The sequence below is a fragment of the Tamandua tetradactyla genome, chromosome 7, assembly GCF_023851605.1.
Source record: "Tamandua tetradactyla isolate mTamTet1 chromosome 7, mTamTet1.pri, whole genome shotgun sequence".
NCBI classification, from domain to species: domain Eukaryota; kingdom Metazoa; phylum Chordata; class Mammalia; order Pilosa; family Myrmecophagidae; genus Tamandua; species Tamandua tetradactyla.
Genome location: NC_135333.1, coordinates 83,467,744 through 83,481,688, shown reverse-complemented (window position 1 = coordinate 83,481,688; position 13,945 = coordinate 83,467,744). Strand labels below are relative to the sequence as shown.

The window sequence follows — 13,945 nt, the reverse complement described above, 5'->3', positions numbered from 1 at the left end:
TGTTTCTTCTTCCACCATATCCTAAGCAGGCTATTAACATCAGCAGCACTATGGCAAGATTCTGGGCTCCCTAGGATGAGCAACAGCATTCTAAAGTGTACTCTTAACCTTAAAAATTAAAGTGGAGGGATTCTCCTAATATGATTTCAGCAATGGTCATAATGGTTAGAACATCAACGCACTTTTTTTTTTAAGGTGCATAGTTCGGGAATCGAACCCAGGTTTCCCACATGGAAGGCAAGCATTCTACCACTGAACCACCCGTGCACGCAACATCAATGCACTTTTATGTGTGGCTAATTACTCCTAGGAGATCAACTGGGCAGATCTGGTTTACAAAGACATATTCTGCTCTTCCAAAGATGGTAAAAAATTTTGAGAAGTGAAGTAAGTATATGGCACCTTTGGATTCAAAAATAGCTCTGATACTAAACAGTTTCCTGTATCTCTTAAAGATCAGAATATGCATCTTAGGAGATCTTTTGATAGGAAGAGATATGGCCAAGCACTGGAAAATGTCAACATTCTTGCCCTGAATCTGTCACTGACCTCAAGTCTCTTTTGAGACCTCAGAGGAATCCAGTTAATCTCTCTCTCTTCAATTTTTTAATGTCCTATCATGCTAAAGCATATCTTTTTCAGAAAAGCCCATTGTAGAAGGGAAAACCATGTAAATACCTAATTGACAAGGCTGTTAGGATGATATTCTTGGGTCAGGAACTCACAATTGCAAGAGTGTGGATGTTACTGACTGACCACCAGCTCAAGGAGGTAAGCTGCTTGTCTAATAAATAAATAGCCATGCTGGGTGTACCAGAAACCACCTAAATTCTTAGTCTTTTTAGTCTTTAGTATGACTAGTTTCCCACTAATAAATGAGGTCTGAAGTGACCACAGGAGTTTATCCCTACTGCAGAACTTGAGTCTTCAGTTTACTTTCATAAAGCTCTCATATTCTATATGAAAAAAAGTAGGAATTATATAAATCACTGAGGCCATCTTTCACTTCAAATAATCTACAGTCACACAAACTATTCTTATTAAAGACTGGTTAGGTTCGGAAAATCTGTGTGGGGTCTATGAAGGATACCATACTAAGAAATCAAAGAGCAAAGGAAGCCTGAGTTTGAGAAAGCAATGGTTTACAATCAGAAACCACCCTAGCAAAGATTCTTGTCTGTTTTCTCCCATGATATCCTAGAACCTAGACCAGGATCCAGCTCATAGAAAGCACTCAATAAAAACATCCTGGAGAGCTGAATAAAGAAGGTAATGGAGGCTTCTATTTACAGACAGCCCTTAAGTTTTAAGGACAAAAGTGTTTCCTTATGTTTAGAGTTTTATTACTTTTGCCACCAAAATCAACACATCCTCACTGGGTCACTGATAGGAATCAGTACGCGGGTTTGAGTGAGTGGCTGGAAAGAGACTGAAAGAAAGTGTTTCAACCTTTCCAGAGAGCGCTGTCAATACCTACCTTGGGAATAGTGAGCTTGTCTTTCTCAGAGCTTTCTTCAGAGTCAGAACAGGCGTAGTTCTCACTAAGGGAGGCGACGGGACTCACTCTGGGCTTGTGCATCGCCTGCAAGGTGAGCTGGGTGCTGAGCAGGTTGCTCACGGCCCGCAAGGACGTGCACACATTCGGGGGCAGAGACGGGTCTGCCAGGAGGTCGGTGATGAGGCCATGAGCCTCGCCCATCACGGCAATATCCACGGTGATGCTGGTTCCTGAAGACTGAGATACCAAACGGACAAAAGGTCAGGTAGAAAAGGCCCGATCCCGGAGCCACAGATAATCAACTTTTCTTTTTTTCAGTGAAAAGTTAACCAAGTTGACTGCAGTGCTTCCATTACAGTAAAATTCAAATTGCATTTCTGTCTCCAAATTTGCCAAGTCTCTAGCCCACGGCTTTCAACCTTTGTATGTCCATGACATATTTTTTTAATACTAGAACACGAGGAAAGGTGCAACATATTCAAAGAGAAGATAAAGCTAAACATTAGCCTAAAAAAGACAAGTTTCAGAGAACTGGGAAAAAGTTCCTATCAATTGCTCCTTGTGAAGAGCTCAACATTTTATATTAATATTATTTAGAGATCTAATTCTGAAAGTAGCTTTACAGACAAAATAATTTAAATTTTAGTAGTATTTTAATGTGATACTTGAGCCTGATGTTTTTGAATTATTCGACTAATAATAGAGAAAGACACAAAAAGCAATTCAATTCATGTTCACTAGCTGTCTGTCTTCTTGTGGTTGATAAGAACAGAGATTTCAGTCCCAAAATTTTGTGCAAGCCAGGTATGCTCTGCCACATGGCCTGTGAGAATCAGTCATTACCCTATATTTAATGAACAAATGAAGAACATAAAAAACGGGACAGGAATGTTTCCCACACTGCCGATCAAGAGAGAAGACAAGCGGGAAGAAGTGAGCATAAGAGTGAGAAGAGGCAGAATTAAGGCCAACAGGTAGATGAAGTCTCAGGACAAGACAGAGAGAAGCCTTTTAACAGCGGAATGTTGTCACTGCATGAAGTACAAGGAGCCCATATAAATTTAAATAGTGTAACCCAGTTTCTGATTGGGAGGAGAGGCTGTGGAATTAAGCTACTTACATACAAACCCTGACTCCTGACTACTACTGCCTAGCTGCTCTGTCTTTGGCAAGTTCCTAAGCCCTTGTGCTGTGATTTAACCATATGTAAAATGGATGCAGTGATACTAGTCGTGACCTCAGAAGGTAGTTACAATAATTAAAAGAGATAACATATAGAAAGCATTCAATATTGTGCTGGCAATTTGGGGTTCATAATGAGAATGACACTAGTAACAACAGTTCTGGAATTTTTCAATAAGAAGCAATTAGGCAGTTTGGCTATTTGGAAGAAAATAAAGTTTTGATCAGCGTCTCACAGCAGATATAAAAATAAACTGCACAGAGATTAAACGTTTAAATGTATAAAAGAGTAAGATTGATAAAAGAAAATATGGGGGGCTGCTTTATGAACTTGAAATTATTAGGAAGACTTTTAAAAATCAATATGAATGCAGAAACCACTGAGAAAAAATTAAAGATGTAAACTTCTATATTGGAAAATACACCATAAGCAAAGATAAAAGACAGTCTGTGAGAAAAGATTTGGCAAACAGAGAGGACAAAAGACATCCAAATAAAGGACTCCTAAGAAAACCAAAAGATGATGATATTGGATAAAAGGAATGAAGTGGCAAGTCAAAGAAAATGTAAATAATCAAGCATATAAAGTTTCTTACCTACATGAAACCTAAAATGCAACTTAACATAATGGAAACTTTTTAGCTTGGCAAATTGGCAAGATAATGAAAGATTGAGAACTCCAAGCATAAGAGATGGTATAAGGAAAATAACAGTCCCTTTAATGGTAGCATGAATGTAAAACAGTCCAATATTTTGGAAGAAAATTATGCTGAGTATATTAATTTTTAATATACACACACACACGCAATAATTCAGCAAAACAAGTTAGATGCCTAACCTAAAGAAATGCTTCTGGAAATATATAAAAATACAAAGGCAAGGACACAAATGGTTATAACAGTGTTCTGATTTAAAAAAAACACTAAATGTATGTCAGTAGAAAAATTGTTTTAAAAAGTTTTAATATAATTATATTATAAAGCATTTTGTACTTGTTTAAAATATTTGTGTAGATATACAATGATTACTTGGGAAAAGGCTCACGAAAGTTCAGTGGCAGAAAAGAATGGCATAGAAAGGCTGAACATACTTGTAATTGGAAAAATACAGTAATTACAAAATACCCACCATTCATGAATATATCTTAAATAACTATGTGATGGATAAATTATTCTGTAAAGGTTATCACACAGAGCAGTTTTACCAACAGAATAACAATAACCTTAGTAATAACAATGACAATTGATATTTATTAGCATATGTTTACAGGGTAGGCACTCTTATGAACTTCATTTCAGAAATAACTTTCCAAAATCAGAGCACTGGGGAGTAGAAATGGCAGTCTGTAAATAGCTCAAGTGCTGAACAAGTGCACTGAAACGAACTTTTTCATTTTATGTTTCTAAATATACCTGTAATTATTTAATGCATTATTTAATCACTGTACCCATTTTCCCCACTGTTCGTAAGCATAAACATCCATTATGAAATGACATGATAATTTAAGTGCGCTATTATAGTTTTAGGATATATAATTATGCACATTTCATGTATGCACCCATATAGTTTCAAAATGTTAATGAAAATGTCTTTGAACTAGGTTAAGATTCTCTCTTAAAAACATGTATTTTCAAATATGTCCTCATTTGCTTTTGAAACTCACTCAGTGGGAACCTCAGAAATGGTAATGTTAATTTCTAACCATGTTATTTTAATCTAAACTAACATATTACTGTACTATTTCCATAAAGATTGAAATCTTAAGTGAAACTCTGTTTTCAGGACATAACATTTTAAGACTTTTTGATAATAAATTAACATTTTATGCTCTAGATATTGATAATTAAAGATGTTTTCTCAAAATGTACATAAAATCTACAATTGTGAAGATAAAGTTAGAACATGCCCATTGACAATTAGAACTATAATTAGGATTATAATTTTAAAATGGATTATAAGTGACAAGCCAAGTCCTTTTTATAATTCTCTAATGTTATATCTTTTTTATAATACATTTTTCTTTTTTTTCTAAGCAACGCATGTATTATTTGCACCCAGAAAAACAAAAATACTAAAAATGTAAAATGTAACTTTAAAATAAAAATAGAACCGAAAAATACATCTTTTCAAAGCTATGATAGTACAATATGAATTAAGAAAATAAACCCATTATAGATGCAACGTCACTTATGCTGAGCTTTTTGAAACCAATGAAAAATTTCATTGAAATTGAATGAAAACAAAACCAGCATTCAAGACATAAAGAAGCAAATTACCTGTACTGGAATTGGCTAAGAAACCAAAGTTAACAATTTTATGCTGAAAAAACCAAGAGTTGCATCAAATGCAAGTTACCACTACTTTTAGGCTCAAAAAACTAAAGTCTTCAATGAAGCATGAAATCTAAAACCAATGATCAGATTTGTTTGTCATGAAACCACCAAGACTAACCACACATGAAATGCTGAAAGACTGAAAGATAGGCTAGTTGCTATTTCAGTAAATGGTTGGCAAATATAAAGACAAGAGAGCCACTGGTAAAGAATTTGAGGGCACAGGGGTTGTGGTTGATGATAGAATTTTTTCATCATTTGATTTAACATGTAGAACAATTGAAATTTAGAATATAATCAAATTTCTAGGTGTACCAAATGATATGCAGAGAAATACTTCACTTAACTGGTGAAATCTTAGATAATGATAATAAACACTAAAGGTTAAGTTTATACAAAAGCCACTTTAAAGGAAAGTCTTAAAATAACAGCCTGGAATCATCTTTGAGTGTAGAAACAAGTATACTAAGTGCAAAACCGCAGTTGAGTCTTTTTATGGTGCAGATGATCAAACAAATGTTTTTCTTTAAAAAATGTTACCAAGCAATATGAAACATTCTACTTCATAGGCTCTCCTTCTAACAAAAATATTTATATTCAACTTTTAAGAAAATGCAAGTATAATTCCTTAGGCACTATTTAAATGACAAGCAAATTTGGATTGACATTTTAAAATAGAAAATCTGGAATTTAAGTCCAATAAACAGAGAAGGAAAGTGCAGTATTACATATCAACCCCCAAACAACGGATTCTCTTGGTAAATACTCTTGCACTTTTCAATGCACCCAATTTTTAAACATTTTCTTTTTCCCCATTTATCACCATCCAGTTTACTACACCATTGCCAGGGTGCGTTCCCCTTTGCAGGCTTTAGATATGATCTATATTGTTTCCAAGTTACTAACTTGAAACCAAAGTCCCTGAAAAACAGTCCCAGCCATCTACTGAAATAGCAACTAGCCTATCTTTCAGTCTTTCAGCATTATCATGTGTTAGTCTTGGTGGTTTCATGGCAAACAAACCTGACCGGTGATTTTAGATTCCATGCTTCATTGAAGATTAGTTTTTTGAGCCTAAAAGTAGTGGTAACTTATATTTGATGCAACTCTTGGTTTTTCAGCATAAAATTGTTAACTTTGGTTTCTTAGCCAATTCCAGTGCAGGTAATTTGCTCCTTATTGTCTTGAATGCTGGTTTAAACCAAAGTTCCAGAAAATCTGGGGGTACAGACAAGAAATAAAAAATACAGATACTTATAATCAACAGTAAATATAATTCCTAAACTAGAGAAGGCACGAGTCAATTCAGTTTTAGAAAATGTGTTTTCATTTTACCACCCCTGCGCTAAAACTTTGTAAATTACTGTACTGGTATAATAAAGGAGGAAGCTTTGAGTATGCAGGGAAGTAGAAACAATTTACATTTAATGAAAGGGTCCTAGGTTTCTAAATTATCTTACGTTGCAAATTATAAAAAATTCTAACAAATTTGTCTATGTGATCAAATTACTACTGAAGGTAAAATAAAATTATATAATTTTTAAATAACTGAGTTTGGGTTTACATTACAATATTACTGAGGACTAGAAAGTTTCAAAAAGGCGAAATCCTTAAGGAGGTTGAAGAAATAAAACAAGGATTAGATAGATAAAAACAAGCAAACATTATTTCACTAAGAAAAAGTACAGATGCCAACGGGAAAAATCAGAAAAGGACTGAGGAAATGTTGGTGTCAAAAGAAATTTGCTGTTTAAAAATGGTCAGGGGGATTATCTGGTATGGAGGTGGGGTGAAAATAATGTGCCCAACTTTTGATAAGTTGGGTTTGAGGTGGCACCAGTGTATCTAAATTAGAGCTCTTCTTCCTACACGCTTTAAAGCAAAGGTTAAAATAGATAACTTAATGAAATATGTTGAATACTGCCCAGAGGCAGACAATTTAATAATTCTCAAGGCTTCTGACTTGGTGAAATCATTTGACATGTTATTTGCTTTGGAGATTAATTTATTCTAACTGGAGGAAAAGAATTAGAAGCAACACAAAAGTCTCTCTTCCTAACTCTACTGGAAACTCAAAGGTAGGTTATAAATGCTAAAGGACTAGAATTGAGAACTATCTAGAAAAGCTAGCTGAAATACTGTCTGTCTCAAATTCGGCACTTTCTCCCTTGTTTAATCTATTAAAAGTTGGATGATTGTTTCCCAAACCAACCACAGCACTTCCCACAGTCAATACCACATCTATTGGGTCACTCAGGCTCTCTGAACTGGGCTGTGTCTCTCAAGTACTCGCCCCAGAGTATGTGTTTGGTAAATATTATCTATCACCATCATTAGTATTGCACTGAAAAAAGATTGTGTCACAGAAGGCATATTGTGCATTTGGGTGTCTGTCCCCTACATGACTGGGCCAGTAGCTCCTTAATAAATGAGGACAGCAAAAACATATGGTTTCCTACCAACAAAACAAAAATCCAAATATGTTCAGTTTTTAATTTTAGGGAAAATACAGTCATAATGATTGCGCTCTCTACCCCCATCCAGTCAAAATAATTCTGAGATTAATTTTACAGTCTTGAAAAGTAATTGTATGAAAGTCCTGGTTTCAGTTAATATAGTGAATTGCACTGGCATGATTAATAATCAGCATGTGAAAGGCATCCTAAAAGCCCGCATCTTAGCTCCATTGTTGGAAAATTTTTTTCCCTCTCTTTTTAGTCATCCTGGGAGGCACATGGGAGGCAAACATGGCATGGGAAGAACATTCTCAGGGTGAAAAGGGAGTTGGGATAAGAGAGGAATAAACAATTAAGGGATGACACATAAAAGGAAAGAGTCACTGGGATTTTTCTTACTCAACTTTGGTCCTTACTGCTGGGGAAAAAAAAAAAAAGACGTCTCATGACGCTTGGAAGCTGCCTTCTACACCTCTGTAGCACAGATTGCTGCCCCACCCCCTCCATATCTTTGCCTGGAAGGCTGAATGTGATACTAGGAAGTAGTCTCTTGGTCTTTAATGTACCCAATTTATTTAGAAGATGAGCTGGATATGATAAACTTATCTTTGCTTTATTACTGGTTCTGACCTCAGAGCCAGCAAAATTGCATATGTGTTTATACTTTCATAGGACCCATTTATAATTTTAGACTTCAAGTTGGTTGGGAAATTTTTTAAAAATGAAATCATGTGAAAATTTTGCAGTAACTCATTGTAGGCTGAACCTTGGCTAAATGCCACCCTAAGGAAGCAGATGTTTGCTTATTTTAATTTTCTGGCAGGGACTATGAGTTTACATTTGGATTTTCTCAAGATAATATATATGTACAGTAGGAGGAAAACATATAGGGCCCTTCATCAAACTGCTTTCCAACATTGTCTCTATTGGCATGCCACATTTGAGATGTGAGACACAGCAAACTGCAGCAGTTATCGAAATTCATAACTTTCTTCTCTATTGATGTCAAAGAGAATTCCGAGTCACCAAATAAAATGCGTTACATGGCCTCAGGTCCTTATATATTTCCCTAAAATCTATCTCCAAATAAGTGAATAATTGCTAAAACATTCCCTTTTTAATATTTTCTAAGTCCTTTCCAGACACTAGCAAATTTACCCAACATCCTAAAAAATAACAATTATCACACAATATTGCTTTTTTTTTTTTTTTTTTTTAGGAAGTTAAACATACTTTTAAATTGCTTACTCTAGTGAGCACTCATATTTCGGAAAAGACATTAGCTGCCTGTTGTCTCCCAGGCTGGTCTTCTCTTATTCTTAATTAGAAAAGATGGGGCAGCAATGACACGAGATGTTCAGGTATTGACCTGTTTATGTGACTCCTCATGCAAGTGATGGTGGGAAGGCTTGGTTAAATATAAATTGTTAAATAAACAAAAAGCATTATTATTTCTGTAAGAGGAAGAAATAAGAAACAAAGATAACTGTGTAGTATTCCCTGAAGCCATTATGAAAGTGTAAATTTTATAGGAAAAATTAAGAATCTCTGAAATAAGCATGAATTCAGAAAACTGATGAAATTTGGGTAGGTCTCAAACTTTAAGAATTGCTATTAAACTTGAACTTGAGACATGTTTGCTTAGCCAAAAAACAATTTCAGTGAACAACAGATGGCAGTATTCTGCTTTCGTAAAGAACTCTAATTGTCTGAAGGTCTCCTTTTAGAAGAAATACTGTTCCCTCATTGACAGGCAGCATTTACTTTTCTTTTTTTCACATACAACCCAAATAAACTCAAAAAGAATAACTGATGTAAGACTATTGGCAGAGATTAATCAAAAATTAAAATTTTGCCAAATTCCTTAGGATTCCTGCTGAAATGAAATTGTAATTCCATAATTAAATATTCATCTAAATTACAAACATTTCAGTTCTGTCACCTTTCTACTGTGATTAAAATATTCATAAACTAGTCAACAACAAAGTCAAAGATAAGCATTCTAACAATGGTTTTGTGTGTCTTCACTGGCATTTGCTGTAATCATATTGTGTTATCATAGAGTCCTCATGTAGCACCCAGTGGGCACTCACTCTTGCTACCAATTGGCTATTTACTTCTAGGCTAGAGACTGTCATCTCCGGACCCCCGAACATCCAAACTGATTCCAAAGTAGTGTCTGTCGGAGCCTTCCTTTACTTCAAACACTGGAAACAACCAAACCAAACCAAACAAACAAAAAGTCTTGGAAGTTGTAACATCTGAGAAACTCGGTATCTCTGACTGTTCTCACATGTGGCCAGAGTACCTCTGCCATGGCAGTTGCTACAGTTCTCATGTCAACTCTGATGTGTGATTATTGGATCAAGGTCTGTCATCCTTCTTTAGGCTGAAAGTGCCAGAAGACCAGGGTAATGGTAGTTTTTCTTCCCAGTTTAATCCCCCCACAGCTATTATAGTATCCAACACTGCATAGGCACTGAAAAGTATTATGAACGAGTGATTTCATGTATGGTGGAGTAGAATAGTCTAAATCGCCACAGGTAACTAAATTTCTTCTCTACGATTCTAAGCCTTAAAGAAATGTAAAAAGGCAAAGAAATTAGAATGTCCAGGATATTTTCTTAAAGCAAATAACAGAATTCTCTGGAAGTCATTCCCTAATATTTCACCTCCTAGCACAATTTCACATTCTAATTTCAAACTTAAAATCAGAAAAAAAAAAAGAGAGTTGCTAGAAAGAAATACTGGCCATGAATAATAACTATATTTAAAAAATGGATTCTGGAATTTCTAGTACCCAGAAAGGAGTGAAATTGCTCAGAAGTATAAGTACTAATAAAAGGAACTAGCTATTTATGCTTTCTATAATCTGGTACAAACATGAAAAGAATAAGAGGAGGATGAGGGTGTGTGGGGGTTTTCTGGCAAAAAAAAAAAAAAAAAGTACATTGTATAAGAAAAGCTTATAAAAAAGCCTAGAAGTAGAAAAACAATATCTTTTGGGGGGCAAAGTTCAGGTGAAGTACACAATGCTTCGTGTTGAAAAGGGTGAGGCTAAAGAGGTTTGAGGGAATACATCATGACAGGAACATAAGGTACATTCGAGAGCTTTAACTGCTGGACAAGTGAGACACTGTCCTTTGTATATCCCGCGTGTGAAGGAGAAAAGAGTAAAGCCTGATTTTAGGGCTTGTAGGGGATCAAATGACGTCCCTGGCCCTGTGGATGTGAACTCATTTGGAAATAGGATCTTTGAGGATCCTATTAAGGGAGGTCAAACTGAATCGTGGTGGGCTGGAGTCCTCATAAGCAGGGGCAAGTTGTACCCAGAATGGCAGGGGTTGGTGACACTAGGAGACAGATGGCTATGAACTGGAGATGGAGACTGGGTTATGGGTTGCCAGCAAGCCACTACCAGGCACTAGGCTTCAGAGGAAGCATGATCCTGCTGACAACTTAATTTGGGACTTCTCAGCCGCCAGAACTGTGAGACAATAAATTCTTGTTGTTTAGATCAACTACTCTGCAGCACTGTGTTACAGCAGCCCTGGCAATCCAAAGCAAGGTTTATGGTTTGGGCAGATGAGTAGCTAAGGATCTTTCACTGAGTTTGGGATTCAGGGAGGAGAAACAAGTTGTAATGGGATTGCTGGCACTGTTTTTTTTTTTTGTTTTGAGGGGGGGATACATGGTCCCGGAATCAAACCCGGGTCTCTCACATGGAAAGTGAGCATTCTACCACTGAACTACCTGTGTACCCACTGACACGCATTTTTAAATTGCATTTTAAAATAAATGTGTGATGCCCATAGGATGATTCAAATTGCGTATCAGGAGAGACAACTGAACTGGAAATACAAATTTGGGCATTGATAACAAGTATATGGTAATGTCAGTAACATGCTACCAGGAAAGGGTGTGAGGAGAAAGGAGAAGCAGACCAGGGCAAAGGCATACGCCATACCAACTTTTAAGGGCAAGGCAGAAGAGAAACTCACAAAGGAAAACGAGTAGGAACAACTGAAAACTAAGAGTACAGGGTTTGAGGTATATGTTTGTCAAGAAGGAAGGACTATTGGGCAGTGACCAATGCATGTATTCTGAAAAAAACCCATTAGTTAAGTCCTCAGAAGGTCACTGACAACATTGGAGAGAAGAGTTTCAGAGCAGTGAGGCTGCAAACCAGAAGACAGTCAATTGAGCAGTGAAAGGAAGATATGAAGACAGCATTGACACCTTTTTCATGAGAAATAACTGCAAAATGAAGAAGAGATATATCAGGTTCATTCTGAAAAACAGGGTCTAAAGAGTGGTAGCGCACTTGAGCAAGCATAAATGTTGAAGGGGAGAGCCCACTAGTGTAAGAGGTTTCAAGTACAATAAAGACAGTGGGATAATAAATAAAGGTCCATGAAAAGGGAAGTAGAGCGTAAAGGTGCTAGCCATTCACGAGAGGGGGGATACCTTTCCCATAAGAAATAAAGATACTTGTCCATTTGCAGGCGGGAAGTTGAGGGAGTTCTTATACATTGGCTTTTATTTACCCTGTAAATTGGTGAGTCCCTTACTCAGAACTTGATGTGTGCTATGTTGGTGCAAGAGGTAGAAAGGAGACAGCTGACTATTCTCAGGCAATGCTGAAGGGCCCAGCAGAGGTTGGAGATCATGAACTCCAATAGGCTAATTTTGTACTTTGTAGTGTTAGCAAGCAATTTCATGGAAAAAGGCGATGAAGCTAAATCGGAGGTATCTAATAATATGGGAAAGAAAGAAGACAGGCAAATGGTCTGGAGATCCTTGTGAGGTAGAAGAACAGATGCAGAGAGAGAAGGTGAGGGACGAACAGAAAGGTGCAAAGAAACATAAAGTCAGATAGTGGGATGTGAAGATGAGAAAGATGGATGCAGGATTAGCAGACTCTCTCAGATATGGAAGGTTTCTGCTTTTGATTAGATGAAAATAAGTTTAAAAAGGAAGTATGAGGCCAGGTTTCAGATGCCTGTGAATGAAAGACAAGGTTTTCTAATTCGATTAACTGGCAATTGAGTGATGAAAGATGTCTGAGAAGGCAAATGATGTAATCACAGAGTATGCAGGACTTGGGGAAGATCAAGGTGCAGTGTAAGAGAAGGCAGATTTGACAAGCCACCATAACAATGGCAGGATGTCTGCAGGGTGAACGTACAGCAAGGGAAGCACGAAAGCAACATTAAAGGGAATTGATTGCCCTTATAAACTGATTAGATATGGACACAAGAAAAATGCAAAGTACTTACTCCTGAAATAGGCTTCTTTCCTCTGTCTACAATATTCTCTCAAATCCTTCTTTCAGAAATGTCTTAAAGTGCCCTTGACCTCACAAAATAAAATGTGGATAGTGCACATGTGAGTGTAGAAAAGCCATATGGTGTCTGATGAGTTGTCTAAGAGAATGCTGTCTTTATTACATTAATCCTCATGATATTACAACTGTGAGGTGGACACTCTCTGATAGTGCCCAGAATACTTTAATACAGTATTACACAGTTCAGAAATGCAAACCTAATTCAATCCCAGGTTCTCCAACTAATCAAAGGTACCATAAATTAAGTCATAAGGTTTCCAACCTTATAAACAGATATTTGAAAACTCCACTTGTAAATCAAAAATTTTTTGGAATTTAGAATGCATTTTTCTAAAGAAACAATGATATAGAAGCAACGAAGTTCCTGGGAGAGCTCACAAAGCTTATGTAAGCCACATAATAACAGATACGGTATCAGTTTTTTTCCCAATGGAAATGTATCCCATTTCAACTGTATTATACTAGTTTCAAATAAAAAATACACTTTATCAATTATGTGATGCAAAATGGGAATACAGGGTCACTGGGGAAACATGTTCTTCTGCAGCATTTATGCAACAAATATTAACTGAAACCTGGTGAACATGGGAACTGTCCGTCCCTAGAGCTATGGAAGGAATGCAAGTCGTCACGCGCTTGCAGTCTAGTAGAAGATGTTCATGGGAGTCAGAGGATAAAACAGGGAATGGAGGTAATCCCAGATGTATCACCAGTGCCCTCTGGCTACAAGGGGAGTGAATTCAGTTATTTCTCAATGCACCAGTCTCAAAATACCTGCATCCATACATGTGGTGAATTCCCAAACAAAGTTTGAAAACGGCTACTCTGAGAGATTTGATTACCCTTATCATCCATATCTCTTCTCAAGGTAGGATGCAAATCAGAATTCTCCAGAGAAGAAAATCATGAAGTTCCCTTTTAAGGAAACAGAGGAAGCTAGGACATGAAGGTATGCTCGGGGGAAACAGAGAAGCTAATGGGTGTAAGGAGGGCAAAGGACATGTTATGGACATTTTCATCATTCAAATACAAAATCCTTGTTTTTTTGTCATTTCCCTCAAAATCTTGAGCCCCTAGAACTTTCATAGACCCAACACTAAAGTGTCACCGTTGAAATACGGACTTCGGT

General features: G+C 36.6%; 1 protein-coding gene across 2 annotated transcripts in view; it reads right to left on the bottom strand.

Annotated features, from left to right (window-relative positions):
- The window catches only part of PDE3A (phosphodiesterase 3A), a 342,518-nt gene that overhangs the window by 63,103 nt on the left and 265,470 nt on the right, over positions 1 to 13,945 (bottom strand). For both annotated transcript variants that reach the window (XM_077170242.1, XM_077170243.1), the window contains exon 3: positions 1,478 to 1,735. In XM_077170242.1, the coding sequence (XP_077026357.1) occupies positions 1,478 to 1,735 (258 nt within the window). The remainder of the gene's footprint in view (positions 1 to 1,477; positions 1,736 to 13,945) is intronic.